Source organism: Podarcis erhardii (assembly GCF_964252035.2).
Source record: "Podarcis erhardii genome assembly, chromosome: 5".
NCBI classification, from domain to species: domain Eukaryota; kingdom Metazoa; phylum Chordata; class Lepidosauria; order Squamata; family Lacertidae; genus Podarcis; species Podarcis erhardii.
This window is the reverse complement of record NC_138509.1, coordinates 90,684,606-90,699,520: the sequence shown is the minus strand read 5'-3', so window position 1 is coordinate 90,699,520 and position 14,915 is coordinate 90,684,606. Positions and strand designations below refer to the sequence as shown.

The window sequence follows — 14,915 nt, the reverse complement described above, 5'->3', positions numbered from 1 at the left end:
TATAAAAACACAAAATAATATCAGACAACACAATCACACTGCCACCAACAGACACACCACCCAGTTTAAAAGGCCATAGATTGCTTAGTTAGCCAAAGGCTTGGAAGAAGAGGAATGTTTCCGTATTTATTTTTACAAGAAGGAATAAAGGAAGCAATTAAAAACCAATGTGAGTATTTAATGCAGTGGATGTGCCCATTCAATCACAAATCCACAGCTGGTACTGTTTTTATTATTATTTATCACTGGCTTTATTAACGGCCTTCTAAATAACTGCCTCAAGGCGGCTTACACTAAAAAAAGTAAATGGAAAGCACCTTTAAAAAAGCGCCTAAAAGAAGTCAAAGCGGCAGACTCCTGGTTAAAATAAAGGGGGCAGCAGTTCCACTCTCCATCCAGCAGGGGCCGCTGCCGTTCCCTCCCTCGTTCCTTCTTCAAATTACCTATCTTAACGTCACTTTCAAGAAAGGAACTCCTTCGCCACGCGGAAATGACGTAAGGCTGCATCCGCTTCCTGGTTTGCCCACGTGCGGAGTGGGGGGTGGGAAAGTGGCGTTCTCTTCCGCACACAGTGGGCGCGATGGCGGCGGCGGCTTCTTCTTCTATGGAGGCTACGAAACCAACGGCCACCCTGGCGGCTCCCCCTCTCCTTTCCCTGGACCCGGAGAGGCAGAAGGAGTTCCAGGCCAAAGTGCACCGCGTACGCAAGGCGGCTGCCCAGGTGAGAGCGAAAAGAGGAGGAGAAGAAGCGGAGTGGGGGGGGGGCATAGCTGTCAACTTCCAGATTTGAAAATAAGGGACCAGCAGCCTCGAAAATAAGGGATCAGCAGGCAAAATAAGGGATTTTGGCTTAGCTTATGCAGAAATCCAGCACTCATGGAACCATGCTGCTTTGGCTGCCACTGACTGTGTTTTGTAGGGGGTTGGACTCGATGATCCTCAGGGTCTACAACTCCCACCAAAGAAGAGGGGCAGACAAAACGGATGAACGACGTCGAGATGGTAAAGCTTACAGGCAGAATTAGAAACCAGGAAGAGGACCTCTTTAATAAAGAATGGGGAAGGTTTATGATTTAGTTGAAAAGCTATTGTAAAGAGTTACATACATTGGTAGGATTGGCAGAAAACTTGTAGTAAAATTTTGAACTATGGATGGACAAATGATTTATAAAAATAGAGTTATGAAAGGGATGCAGAGGGGGAAATCACTACATTAAGATGCTGCACTGGTTGGAGGGTATGCTAAGCAGCACATTGGGGCTGCCGTCGTCCTGGTGCAAGGAGTTCCATCAGCCCTTCCCCACCCGGGTGGGGAGGAGAGAGACTCTCGCCCGCGAGCCCAGCATGAGGCGGTTGCGGCGGCCCTGAAGCGCCACCCTTCTGCATCCCTCCCCATCCCCTCCTCTTCCTTCTCCCTCAGGCCGCCTCCTCAGCCGCTGCCGCCGCTGCTGCCTCTGGCTTCCCCTGGCAGCACGGCGGAAGTCTCGCAAGAGAGGGGCTGCCTGCCCACCCGCCGCCACCCGTCTCCTCACGCCGCGCCCCTGAGGCGGAAAAGGGAGATACGGAGATGCGGCAGCTCGTGCGTGCTCTCTCTCTCTCGCTGCGGAGGACCCCAAGCCGCTGCTTCCATCTTGAGCTGGGCAATCATGAAACCTGGGAAATTTAAGGGACAGCAGCGGGACACGGCGCTGGGATAAGGGAGTTACCCGCCAAATAAGTGACGGTTGACGGCTATGTGGGGGAGGGTGATGTGGGATTTGGTGTCCAGGTGCATCAATTTTGGGTTACAACGACCTCCATCTGCCCCAGCCTGTGGCTCCCTTGTGGCCATGCTGAGACCATACAACTCCCATCATCCCTGAGCTCTGGCATTGCTAGCTAGGGATGATGGGAGTTGTAGTTCAACAACATCTGGGGACCCACAGGTTGAGAAAGGCTGAGCTAGAGTTTCGCTGCTCGGAAGGTGGAGCTTCCTGTTGCTTGTGATGCGACTCTTTTATTTTTCTCCTCTGGAGCATTAGGCGTCATGTCAAAGATAACCAGGAGGTCCTAACCCCAGACCCCCCAGATAAAGAAGCTGTCATTCTCACTTTACTCCGTGGGATCGTTACTTTACCTATTTAAAGCCCTTCACGGCCTAGGACCCTCGTACCTACAGGACCGCCTCTCCTGGTATGCCCCACGGAGAGCCTCAAGGCCCATAAATAACAACACCCTATTGGTCCCGGGCCCTAAGGAAGTTAGATTAGCTTCAACCAGAGCCAGGGCCTTTTCAACTCTGGCTCCGGCCTGGTGGAACGCTCTGCCTCATGAGACCAGGGCCCTGCAGGATCTGATTTCTTTCCACAGGGCCTGTAAGACAGAGTTGTTCCGCCTGGCCTTTGGCTTGGAGCCAATTTGATTCCCTCCCTCCCTCTCTTTTTTTTTCTTTTCTTTTCCTTCTCCTCCTGCGATGAGGCTACATTTTAATATTTTGATGTTCCATTATTTTAATGTTGTATTTTATTTTTGTTTTTAAGTTTGTAATCATTCATCTTGTTTTTATTATTGCTTGTAAGCCGCTCTGAGCCCGGCCTTGGCTGGGGAGGGCAGGGTATAAATAAATTACTATTATTATTATTATTATTATTATTATTATTTGAAAAAGTGTGTGGGGAGGCCACTTTTTAATCATAGCTGTTTCCATGGTGATGGAAGCCTCTTTCATATGTTGCTGCAGTACCACAGAAATAATTTACAACGCTCCTATTATTTTTATTATTCGTTTGTATATCACTCTTCAGCCACGTTTTACAGGGAGGTTTACAATATAAAAACACAAAAATGCACGATGTAGTAACGAGCAGAAACAATAACTTGTGACTGAGTGGTGCTTGGACAAGAATAAACAATCCTACTTGTCCACCATCATGGCTCTATTATAAGAATCCTAAGGTCTTAAATATAGAATAAATGTTCATAAATGCACAAGGTCAGCACTCATACATAAGTCCAAAATAGTACAGGAGAACAATCTTGAAGCCATTTTGACTCTCCCTGGCAAGCCAGTTCCTACACCATTGCAATGACATACGGTAAAAATTAAGAATTTGTGGAGTAGCAGCTAAGTTTGCGTCATGCTATTTTATGGATTATCTGAGTGTGAACTCCTAATGGTTGTGTGTGCGTTTCCTTGAGAGCAGGCAATAGTAACTGAAGTTGAAAGGCTTTTGAAAAATATCCATGCTTAACAGTGCCAGTGTTCAGGATGCTGTCAGCAGGCAGCAGCACTTACCATCCCAGAGCATTTCAGGTTATACCCACTGTGCATCTGCAACTGTCATCATGCAGATTTGATGTTTTATTCATTTACTACTTCTATATCATGTTTTTCTAGTTCAAAGCAGCCGGCTCAGATGGTCTCCTATTTGGGCACTGCTCCCACCTGCTTAACTTCAGCAAGGCTGCTGCATTTTGTAGTTTCAGGCTGTGCCCCGGGGAATGTTTTTGTCTCCCCACCACCATGTCTCTGCAACTGCTCTGCACAGGGAGATCACCAGAGGTAGTGAACCAATGCGCACATGGGTGTATTTTGAAATGGTAATTAATTCCTTCATCTATATTACAGAACCAGAAGCTGACACCTGGTGTCATTTACTTGGGTCATATCCCAAAGGGTCTTTCTGAACCACAACTTAAAGAATACTTTGATCAGTTTGGGACAGTTACAAGACTTCGACTTTCAAGGAGTAAAAAGGTAACATTGGGAGGGGAATTATATCTTGTTTTTCTTTCGCCCTAATAAGGTAGAACACTATAAACACCATAAAACATCAACACCCAACTCACAGCACCCTGAAGAACTAGGAGGGCACAAAAACTTAAATAGTGAAGGATTTCTGGTGGGAGGGCTGCCACAGAAAAGGCCCTCTGGTGTGTTGTTACTTTTCCATATACCGTATTTTTTGCTCTATAAGACTCACTTTTTCCCTCCTAAAAAGTAAGGGAAAATGTGTGTGCGTCTTATGGAGCGAATGCAGGCTGCGCAGCTATCCCAGAAGCCAGAACAGCAAGAGGGATTGCTGCTTTCACTGCGCTTCACTGGCTTCTGAGATTCAGAATATTTTTTTTCTTGTTTTCCTCCTCCAAAATCTAGGTGCATCTTGTGGTCTGGTGCGTCTTATAGAGCGAAAAATACAGTATTCTTAAGGGTAACACTTCTTAAAACGCTTCAGTTAAGTTCTTTCCCCTCCAACCAGGCCCTATCACTCCTTACAACGGGCAGTTGTATGTGTCATTCACGTTGGCCTTCAAAACAACATCGATGTTTGTTTGTTTGTTGAATTTATATACCACCCTATACCCGGAGGTCTCAGGGTGGTTTACAGAGTATATAATTTAACATGTAGCCTCCCTGTGGTCATTAAATTAAACCAATGGGTGTGTCTATATATTTGTCTTACTTTAAGAAGTATGTTTGCAGTAAAAGTAGTTCATTGGGCTCAGAAATCCTTTTTCTCCAAGATCCTTCAACCAAGAAAAAATAGTGTTCAGTACAGATTCATTTTAGCATGTAAATGTATTTCAAGGTTTATCTCCTTATCTTTAACAGACTGGGGGCAGCAAAGGTTATGCATTTGTGGAATTTGAATATGACGAAGTTGCTAAGATCGTTGCAGATACCATGAACAACTACCTTTTCGGTGAACGACTGTTGAAATGTGAGTATGAATGAGTTTCTTGCCCAAAAGGAAAATTGAATGTGGCAGTTCTGAAGCAGTAACATCAGTTTCCAAACCTTGCCACAGTCTGGTTTACAGAGTATCATTTCTCTGAAAACTGTCCCTCAAACCTGCCTGTTACTTTGTCTTTTCTCCCAAAATGCTTGTATCTCTTCCCCCACCCCATCTGTCTCCCCCCCCCCCCCGGTACTTGCAGATACCCTTTGTCCCAAAGAGAGCAATTGACACACAAGGCCCTGTGACCTCCTGGAATACCCTCTATTAAGATAAGGTGCAAGCTGCAGTCACCTTTCTCAGGAAACTGCCTCTTAAACCACATTTGCAATGGCATTAAAAAGCCATTGTGTACTGCTTAGTAGGAATTTCCTCCCTTCCCAGCGCTTGCCACAGTTGTGTGGTGTGTTTTTGAAGTGGCGCCCAACTGCATAGCTCTCTGTAGTACACTGGAATTGCTATTGTTCATGGTGACTCTTGGCTTGAAAACAGAAAAAGATTAGTGAGTCCTGTTCTCTCAAGCAAGTTTAACTGAGCTGGACCTGACAGTAAGAGCTATTCGACAGTGGAATTTGCTGCCAAGGAGTGTGGTGGAGTCTCCCTTCTTTGGAGGTCTTTAAGCAGAGGCTTGACAACCATATGTCAGGAGTGCTCTGATGGTGTTTCCTGCTTGGCAGGGGGTTGGACTCGATGGCCCTTGTGGTCTCTTCCAACTCTATGATTCTATGGACCGATGGGAGAGTTGAACACCAGAAAACCTTGTTCATAATTCTCTTATTAAAGATTCAGACATAGCTTCAGGGTGAATTTATGTGAGGCAGCCTTCCCAGTACTATTAATGAAGCAGCCAAACAATGCTTTCCACTTAATTATAATTCAATTCCAGCAGATGATAGAATTGTTCTGAGAGCTAGGTGACAGTCTTTGAAGAAGCCAGCCCAAGTGCATACATAAGAGAAGGTGGAAAGCTATTGGGTATCGGCCAGATGTTGACAACTCTGTGCCAGAAATAGAGGTCAAGGCAGGTGGATGAACATGAGTAGGTGCTTCTCCTTGTGTACTGAGAATCCTAAAACACAGCAATATTTTATTCCTGCCCGGTGTAAAGGATGGTTTAGATATGGGAGTTGAGAGTAGTGCTTTTGTAGTGATCCAGAGCATATAATGGGGGAACACGCAACTTAACATTAATATTTCCATGCTTTGGTAAATACTGCTTCAATTTTCAAGGCTTCCATATTGATTTTTGGTGTAACGTGTTTGTGATGCAGGCCAGTTTATGCCTCCTGAAAGGGTGCGTGAAAACCTGTTCAAAGGTAGTGAGAAAATATTCAGCAAGCCGTCCTATCCAGCAGTGAAACGCTACAACCGGAGGCGAACAACCCAAGAGAAAGCAAAGATGGTGCAGCGGTTGCTGAAGAAGGAACGGCAGTTGCGGAAAAGGCTGGCTAAGAAGGGAATCGATTATGATTTTCCTGGCTTTGTAAGTGAATGCCCTGCCCGCTCCCCCAAAGGGATGGAGGTTGACATACAAACGTGCTAATTGCAAAGTATGTGCCTTAAACAGGGATTATGAATGGTAATATTGTCATTGAGCAAGCGAAAGATCTGTGAATGTTTTACTCAGTAAAAGAATGGAGTCTCTGGGCCTTTTCACAAAGGACACAGAGGCAAACCCTGGCTTGTCGGCCAGTGTGCATCAAGCACAGATCTGCAGCTTCCTACCTATGTGATACATGTGTCTGCAAAAATATTTCAAGCCTTCGCTCTTTAACACATTTTGGTCTACCAGTAAAAGAACTAAGATCAGACATGTAAACAGCCACTTATCTAGTCTCTGATGGTGAATAACCATTACTTCCAGGTGAGCAAACAGGAAAGCTTTTGTAGAATAGATGAGTTTTTCCTATCAGGTTTCTGATGTGTCCCAAGTAACTACAACTGGTATGTGTTTTGTTAAGCCCACAAGGTACTAGTCTGCCTATTAACACCTGAAAATAAGCAATGTGTGAAGTGGCCCTAAACTATCATAACAGATTTCAACTAAGCTGGAGTTGCAATAGGGTTTTGTAGCCCTTTATTGCTTATTAAGAAAAAGGCACAATTCTAGGACAATATTTTAATCTTGTTGTGATGGCAGGATACCATTTTGTGTGTTTGTGTGTGTTGTATAAATAGATGGTATTTTAACCATACTAAATGCAGTGGGGTCCACAAAGGACATTTTGGCTGTAAATGCAGGTTGCACAGGGATCATGTTGATGCTGAGCTTCTTTTCCATAGGCCGCTGAAATGCCTCGGATTAAGAAAAAGAAGCTTTCAAAACCAGACCCGAGCATGAATGTGTCTGTGAGCAGTGAGGTAAGTTAAAATGTTGATCTTCCCAAAGAGTACAGTCATACCTCAGGTTACAGACTCTTCAGGTTCCATTTTTACGGACCCGCCGAAACCCAGAAGTACTGGAACTGGTTACTTCCGGGTTTCAGCGACCGTTCATGCGCAGAAGCGCTAAATCGCGCTATGCGCAGAAGTGCCGAATCACAACCCGCGCAAACGCACCGCTGCAGGTTGCGAACGTGCATCCCGCATGGATCACATTCGCAACCCGAGCGTCCACTGTACTAGTAAGAAACGGTTTGGGTTTTTTAGTCAATTGAATTCCTGTCATGGTCCTATCTCTGGGAGATATTTTGAGGTGTGTGGGTGGCCAAATAGGAACAAAATTACTGGACCTCTGCAGAGTGGAAGTTTGGCCTTCATACAACCCCTCTAGAGAGTCTGACACCTTTGTGTTCATTTTGTGCATTCCCATTGTGTCCTCAAGTCAGTTTTTACGTAAATGTGACAAACCTGCAGGCCTCAATTTTGTCTCATTGCATCCCATCACCAGCCCTTTCCCCTTATGCAATCTCCTGGTAGGATCGGACCCTGGGGAGCAAATTGGTAGCTGCGAGGAGAGGGAAGCTAAGTTCTGTTTCATGAGCAGAGGTCTGCTCATGCAGTGCTGAGATAATGCCCTTCACCTTTAACATCGTGATGGTCCAACAGAATTTAGCAACATCCTTCTCTCTCATATCCAGGATCCTACCCCCGTGTGTACCCCATCATTTCTTGAACGGCGGAAATCTGAGCCAGAAGATAGCGATGACAAAGAAATAACTTTCAAGCTACCACCTGCAAGTATAAAGACTGCTGCACAAAAAGCCAAAACAGCAAAGCTGCAAAGAAAAACAGCTGGCACGAAAAGGAAATGCAAAACTTAAAATATTTCTTCAGCCAAAGGACACATTCGTTTCACAAGGAGTTTCCAAGCAGTCCTGATTTTAGAGAGTCTTGCATAGTTACAATAGTTGATCCTCACATCAATCTCCAATCAAAACTATATTTCCTAAGTATAACAAGCCAGTGTTCCAGGATCGCAAGGAGAAATAGTTTTAGAATCTGCCGACTTGGACCTATTTCTGATCTACTGGGTGGGAATGAGAGCTGGAATGTACTGTCTTAAGCATTTTAACTAAAGTGTGTGGCTGGTATAAAAAATGTCACAGATGACCGGAGAGTAAACATGTATAAATTGTCAGCAGAAACAGGATATTGAGGAATTGTTTTTTCCAACTATGACTCATTTGAAATTAAGTTCAAATAAAAAAATGTTGAAATTCACTGGAGTAGTGTGTTAAATTATTGAAAACAGTGGTTGTCAGCCATATAAATGGTTTCCAGTACAGTGGTACCTTGGTTCTCAAATGGCTTACTTGCCTAACAAATCGGCTCCCAAATGCCACAAACCCAGAAGTACGGTAAGTGTTCCGGTTTGCAAACATTTTTCAGAAGCCAAACATCCGGCGTGGCTTCCGCTTGAGTACAGGAAGCTCCTACAGCCATTTGGAAGCCGCGCCTTGGTTTTCGAACGGTTTCAGGGACTCCCGGAACAGATTAAGTTCAAGAACCAAGGTACCACTGTATACAGAATTGGAGAAAGGTAGTGGCTCAGTGAGGGACGCGGGTGGCGCTGTGGGTTAAACCACAGAGCCTAGGGCTTGCTGATCAGAAGGTCGGCGGTTTGAATCCCCGCAATGGGGTGAGCTCCCGTTGCTTGGTCCCTTCTGCCCACCTAGCAGTTTGAAAGCACGTCAAAGTGCAGGTAGATAAATAGGTACCACTCTGGCAGGAAGGTAAACGGTGTTTCTGTGTGCTGCTCTGGTTTGCTAGAAGCGGCTTAGTCATGCTGACCACATGACCCAGAAGCTGTACGCCGGCTCCCTCAGCCAATAAAGCGAGATGAGCACCGCAACCCCAGAGTCGGCTATGACTGGACCTAATGGTCAGGGGTCCCTTTACCTTTAGTGGCTCAGTGACAGGGCACATGCTTCAGATGCATGAAGTCCCAGGCTCAATCCTTGTCCTCTCCAGGTAAAGCTGGGAATGGCCCCTGCCTGCTTCCAGTCCGTGGAGACTAGGTGTGGGGCCCTCCAGAACTTGCTGCAGTCTACAGCTCCAGTCAGGCCCAGCAAGCATGGCCAGTGGCCAGGAATGATGGGCAATGCGGTTCATCGACATCTGGAGAGACTAATTCCCCACAGCTGGCACAGACAACATTGAGCTAAATAAGTCAGTGGGTCTGACTCTGTTTAAGGCAGCTTCCTTTGTTCTTTGTCTGCTGGATTAGTGCCACTGCAACATGTATTGTGGCATGTCAGTACCACTATTCTGCCTGGCACCATTACTGCCATTTGTCTGGTAAGTTGTGGAGCAGACAGCAAAGTAGCGTCTCTTGCACCTGTCCCAGTGTGCCCAAAGGTGCACTGTCTACTACTTAGAGCAGTGTTTCCCAACCTTGGGCCTCCAGCCGTTTTTTGGACTACAACTCCCATCATCCCTAGCTAGCAAGACCAGAGGTCAGGGATGATGGGAATTGTAGTTCAAAAACAGCTGGAGGTCCAAGGTTGGGAAACACTGACTTAGAGCACCTCGCGCCACTGCTTAGTTACATATAGCTTGGCAATTGGGACAGTTTTGATGTTCATTATTCATCAAGGTGGGCAAGATGGTATGGGTGGTGGTTAGGGCGTTGGACGAGGACCTAGGAGATCAGGGTTCAAATCACAACTGCTGCCAAGCTCATTGAGAGACCTTGGGACAGTCACTGCCTCTCAGCCTAACCCACCTCACAGGGTTGTTTGTGGGGAATTAAAGGAGGAGAAGGACCACATCTGTCACCTTGAGCTCCTCAGAGAGAGAAAGTTGGGATATAAATGCAATAAACCCTGTAATTCTAAAGGAACATGCATTTGTTGTCACTTGCCTGCTGCCAAGCAGCTGCTGATAACTGTTGCATTCTGCTATAATTCTGCTTTTTGTTCCTTCACCGTGTGAATAACCTTCCTGGTAATATATTGGGATGGTAAATATATATAATTGCTGTGCCTTGATGTGCAAGAAAGTCATCTAAGGCAGTGTTTCCCAACCTTGTGCCTCCAGCTGTTTTTGAACTACAACTCCCATCATCCCTGACTAGCAAGACCAGTGGCAAGGGATGATGGGAATTGTAGTCCAAAAACAGCTGGAGGCACAAGGTTGGGAAACACTGATCTAAGGTATTTATTGTATCTGTTGCCTTTGTGAAAAGGTGTTTGTGGGTGTACTTAATGCATTAATGTGCCATGCCCTGAAAGTTTTTACTCAAGGTTTCAGCCTTCTGTCGCCGTCATCCCTACTCCAATTATGTGCTGAATTGGTAAAATAATAATAATAAATGAAGCATTCGCCCCTTTTTTCAAACACATTGCATTTAATCATGATAGCATTTTGAAATGAAGAGGCCACTAAATATGCACATTTTCACAACGAAGTGAGAGTGTGAATAAGATTTACGGTAACCTAGTTGAAGGTAACAAAACTGCCTTTAGTTTTCCTTCTACAAAAAAGAAAGATACTGCACATCACAAGGGGGCAGGATTTCTTGCGAGCTTAGAAAGCCAGGTTTCCCTCCTGCATTCATTAATGGTGCTTCTGGTCTTTGAGCTCAGGGAGGTTTAAGCAATTCCTGATGCAAGAGCAGAAACTGGAAAAGGGGAATTGGCATTCTGGGTGAGAGAGAGAGAAAGAGAAAACGAAAGCCCTTTCTGAAAGCAGAAGGTTATTGTTTCAGTAGCAGGCGAAGCATAAAATCAACGAGACCTAACTGAGAAAACAAAGGTTGGTCATTTTATGCCTTGACCTACAAAGGTTCTTACATCTGTTATCTTCAACTTGTCTTACTACATAATGTTATTAGGCAAGACATTCTAAAGCAAAGTTGTTGCCATGCGGAAAGATCAACCGCTAACAAATGCAAACATTTCTAGGACACTGTTTAGAAATTCAGCTTGCACAGATCAAAGCAGTCGAATAGGCATTGCATAGGAGCAACTCAAGCTGTGTCCGTGATTGTATATATGATGCAGAGAAAAGATCAAATTTCTAGTATTTATCACTAATTTGATTAAAAGGACTGTGGCCACATTGCTACAGGTGGTACGGGCTCAAGTCTGCATAGTACTTAATGTAAGTCATACTAATTAAACCAGGCTTGTGTATACTTGAGCACGTTCCACGTGGATCGAATATTAGGATCCATCTCTTGAGTAAATAAGTAGTGGCATATGTGTCACTGCAATAATCCAGTTTGCAGGATCAGGCTGTCACTGTGGCACCATCAGGAAATCTGTCCCACGGAAAAATTACATCCCCCCCCACCAGCCCCTGTATTTTACAATAAGCCCGCAACTTATACACATTTAAACTTGTGCACATTCAGATTTATGTGCTTGGCACACACACAAAATAATAATAACAAAAGTGGTGGACATCCAGGAAAAACGACTTTGGCAATCCCACCTGCCATTACACCCAGTGTCTTTTGCCTATCTGCGATTTTGGCTTTAGGCGTGATGCCAGGAACTCCTGAGTGCTTGCTGTATTTAAATGTTACCTCTAGGATTAAGGCTACCATATCTTAAATTGAAGAGAATTTTAGGAGATGACTTTGGCAGCTTAAGTAGCTCGTGGGTTTGGGGCTTGCACAGGAATTATTATTGAATGCTGATGTCCACGGCTAACTTAAGGCACTTCATTTTTCAGTAAAGATTTAGTAGCAGAGGAAGTGATGTCACGAGACCTCATTTCATGAAACTCAATTTATGTCTGAAAAATAGACTACTGGGCATCACTTAGCGCAATGTGGTTATCAATAATTAAAACAGGACATCCCTTCCTAAGTAGCACAGTTGGCCCACGTACAACTTAATGGCACATTTCCTTGCAGCAGCTTCCTTTCATGCATTTGTTGCTTTGCCAAAGCCAATAAAGTACAATTCACAATGGATTCCCGCCCTCCACTGCCCATTTGGTCTTAGAGACACATTATTCTAGTCACCAACAGCAAGTTGAGACACTGTAAAAGTGGGAATCCCACTGCCCACCATTAAAGAATGCTTAAATTAATTAAAGAATGCTTAAATTAATTAAAGAGAGCCAGTGTGGTGTAGTGGTTAAGAGCGGTAGACTAGTAATCTGGTGAACCGGGTTCGCTTCCCCGCTCCTCCACATGCAGCTGCAGGGTGACCTTGGGCTAGTCACACTTCTCTGAAGTCTCTCAGCCCCACTCACCTTACAGAGTGTTTGTTGTGGGGGAGGAAGGGAAAGGAGAATGTTAGCCGCTTTGAGACTCCTTCGGGTAGTGATAAAGAGGGATATCAAATCCAAACACTTCTTCTTCTTCCTCCTCCTTCCAAGTGTCTGAAAAGTAGGGATGTGGACACCTTTATTTTAAAAGTCGTGGAAGTGACTGCCCACATGCAACTATGCTTTAAAGTAACCTTCCCAACCTGGTACCCTCTAGAAGTACAGCTGAACTACAGTTCCCGTCAGCAACAGACAGTATAGCCCAACTGAGATGGAAAGTCTGATACTATCTGGCAGTCACCAGACTGGGGAAGACTGCTTTAAAGTCAGCATTAAGGATAAATCCATTCTCTCTCATGCTATATTTATTTTGGTGTACAGCTATTATTGGGACACGGGTGGCGCTGTGGGTTAAACCACAGAGCCTAGGACTTGCCGATCAGAAGGTCGGCAGTTCGAATCCCCGCGACGGGGTGAGCTCCCGTTGCTCAGTCTCTGCTCCTGCCAACCTAGCAGTTCGAAAGCACAAAGTGCAAGTAGATAAATAGGTACCGCTCCGGCGGGAAGGTAAACGGCATTTCCGTGCGCTGCTCTGGTTCGCCAGGAGCGGCTTAGTCATGCTGGCCACATGACCCGGAAACTGTACGCCGGCTCCCTCGGCCAATACAGTGAGATGAGCCCCGCGACCCCAGAGTTGCCCATGACTGGACCTGATGGTCAGGGGTCCCTTTATCTTTACCTATGGCTATTATAGGTAACATGAAGAGAAGCCTTCTAAGAGCTGTAGATAGCAACTATGGCTTGTATCTGAGCCACACTCATTGGACCCCTTGGAATAGGCTATTGTAACTTGCCCATTAGTTTTAGCAGGTCTACTCTGAGTATGGCTCAGTTGGGTACAACTGTGGGTTGTATCCATGGACTTCCACTTGCACAATGTCACTTCCCTCTCTGCCTCCCATGCACCCCTCTTTTCTGGGGGTTCTCCCAACTCTGTGGAGCAGATTCAGGGGGAGGGGGCGCAGGTATAGATAGGAAGGGGAGGAGAAATTATGTTGCGTAAGTAGAATTCCTTGCATTAATGGAACAACTTTGTCTGATACAACCCCCTATGTTTAAATATAAAAATCCATGAACCCATTGACCCTGATTAATCACTAAATATTCTTTAGGTGGCCGGGAGGTCAATTGTCCATTCCAAGGGTGGACGTTCACATCTGAGAGAAGCGAGTGAATAAATCTCTCAACTTTATGTCCTCCTTTATGCCAGTTTGTGCTTGTAGGTTTGCCTCGGGCTTCCGTAACTTACAATCCACCAAACCAAGCACCGTCCACTAACAACATACTGTGGTTGGACAGGTATCTGTACAGGTGCCTTGTTTCAATTTATTTTCCTCCCTACTTGCCCACGTAGATTAGCACTGCTGTAAAGTGTGCTTGCGCTTTATGGATAATATCCATAGCATAATAAAAAGGTTTAAAAGGGACAGAGGGAATGAACAAACAAACGAAAAAGCCAGATCTCTCTCACACACACCTGAAGAGGACTAAGCTACAGTAACAGGTTTACAGGAAGAGTTAAGCATTAAGAGATGGTGCCCACGCTAATAACTGAAATCAGGAGCGTCCATTCTGCTGCAATTAAACGCTTGATTATCTCTTCCCACCTTGCTTTTGGTACAATAACAAAACCATTAGGCTTTTATTAGGAGAGTTTATTATTTGCCTTTGCATATCTGCAGAAACTGAAGGCCTAATGGTACTAATACGAAGCTGTGTAAGAGTGCAGGTTCCTAGAATTATGTATAATACATGGTGCATTTTCCTCATTGAAAGTTTCCTGCTTTCTTGATGTCAACTGCTGCTTTGGCTGAGGATCATCTCAAGCAAGCAGCCGTATTGCATGAAAGTGGCAGGGAGATGATCCTGCATGCAGCATGCAGGTAAGGGGTTGGCAGCATTCAGCTGCAAGGCAACCACTTATCTGGGCTCTTCTTAGAATCCCAAATGTCTCCAAATTTTGCTAGTCCTTATGAGTAAATGCTTGCTCAAGGAAACCCTTCCCACCGCAGCACAGCCACACGTTCTTGCTTATATGTTGACTGTGAAGAAGCTGGGCTTTGTTATTGTGGGCTACTGGTATGGACTGTTATCTCTACATACAGTGGTACCTCGGGTTACATACGCTTCAAGTTACATACACTTCAGGTTACAGACTCCGCTAACCCAGAAATAGTACCACGGGTTAAGAACTTTGCTTCAGGATGAGGACAGAAATCGTGCTCTGGTGGTGCGGCAGCAGCAGGGAGGCCCCATTAGCTAAAGTGGTGCTTCAGGTTAAGAACAGTTTCAGGTTAAGAACGGACCTCCGGAACGAATTAAGTACGTAACCAGAGGTACCACTATATTTGCTTGTTCCCATTAAGCCATGACTTGGCTTACACTTATGTACAAACCAGGTCACTGAGGTTCTTCCTAGCTCAGTGGCATAGCTGTCGGAACACGCCGGGGGCAGGGGCACACTCAGCCCCCAGA

At 45.2% G+C, this 14,915-nt stretch overlaps 1 protein-coding gene and 1 long non-coding RNA gene across 2 annotated transcripts; one reads left to right on the top strand and one right to left on the bottom strand.

Moving 5' to 3' along the window:
• Window positions 1–533: 533 nt before the first annotated feature.
• NIFK (nucleolar protein interacting with the FHA domain of MKI67) lies at window positions 534–8,378 on the top strand. Its single transcript, XM_081862828.1, has 6 exons — window positions 534–721; window positions 3,608–3,736; window positions 4,592–4,700; window positions 5,987–6,198; window positions 6,999–7,076; window positions 7,796–8,378. The coding sequence occupies exons 1-6, from the start codon at window positions 581–583 to the stop codon at window positions 7,976–7,978; spliced, it is 852 nt and encodes a 283-aa protein (XP_081718954.1). The 5' UTR covers window positions 534–580; the 3' UTR covers window positions 7,979–8,378.
• LOC309342377 lies at window positions 4,902–5,980 on the bottom strand. Its single transcript, XR_014156747.1, has 2 exons — window positions 5,447–5,980; window positions 4,902–5,257 (listed from the first exon to the last, which is right to left on the bottom strand). It is a non-coding gene; the product is annotated as an uncharacterized lncRNA (long non-coding RNA).
• Window positions 8,379–14,915: the final 6,537 nt, after the last annotated feature.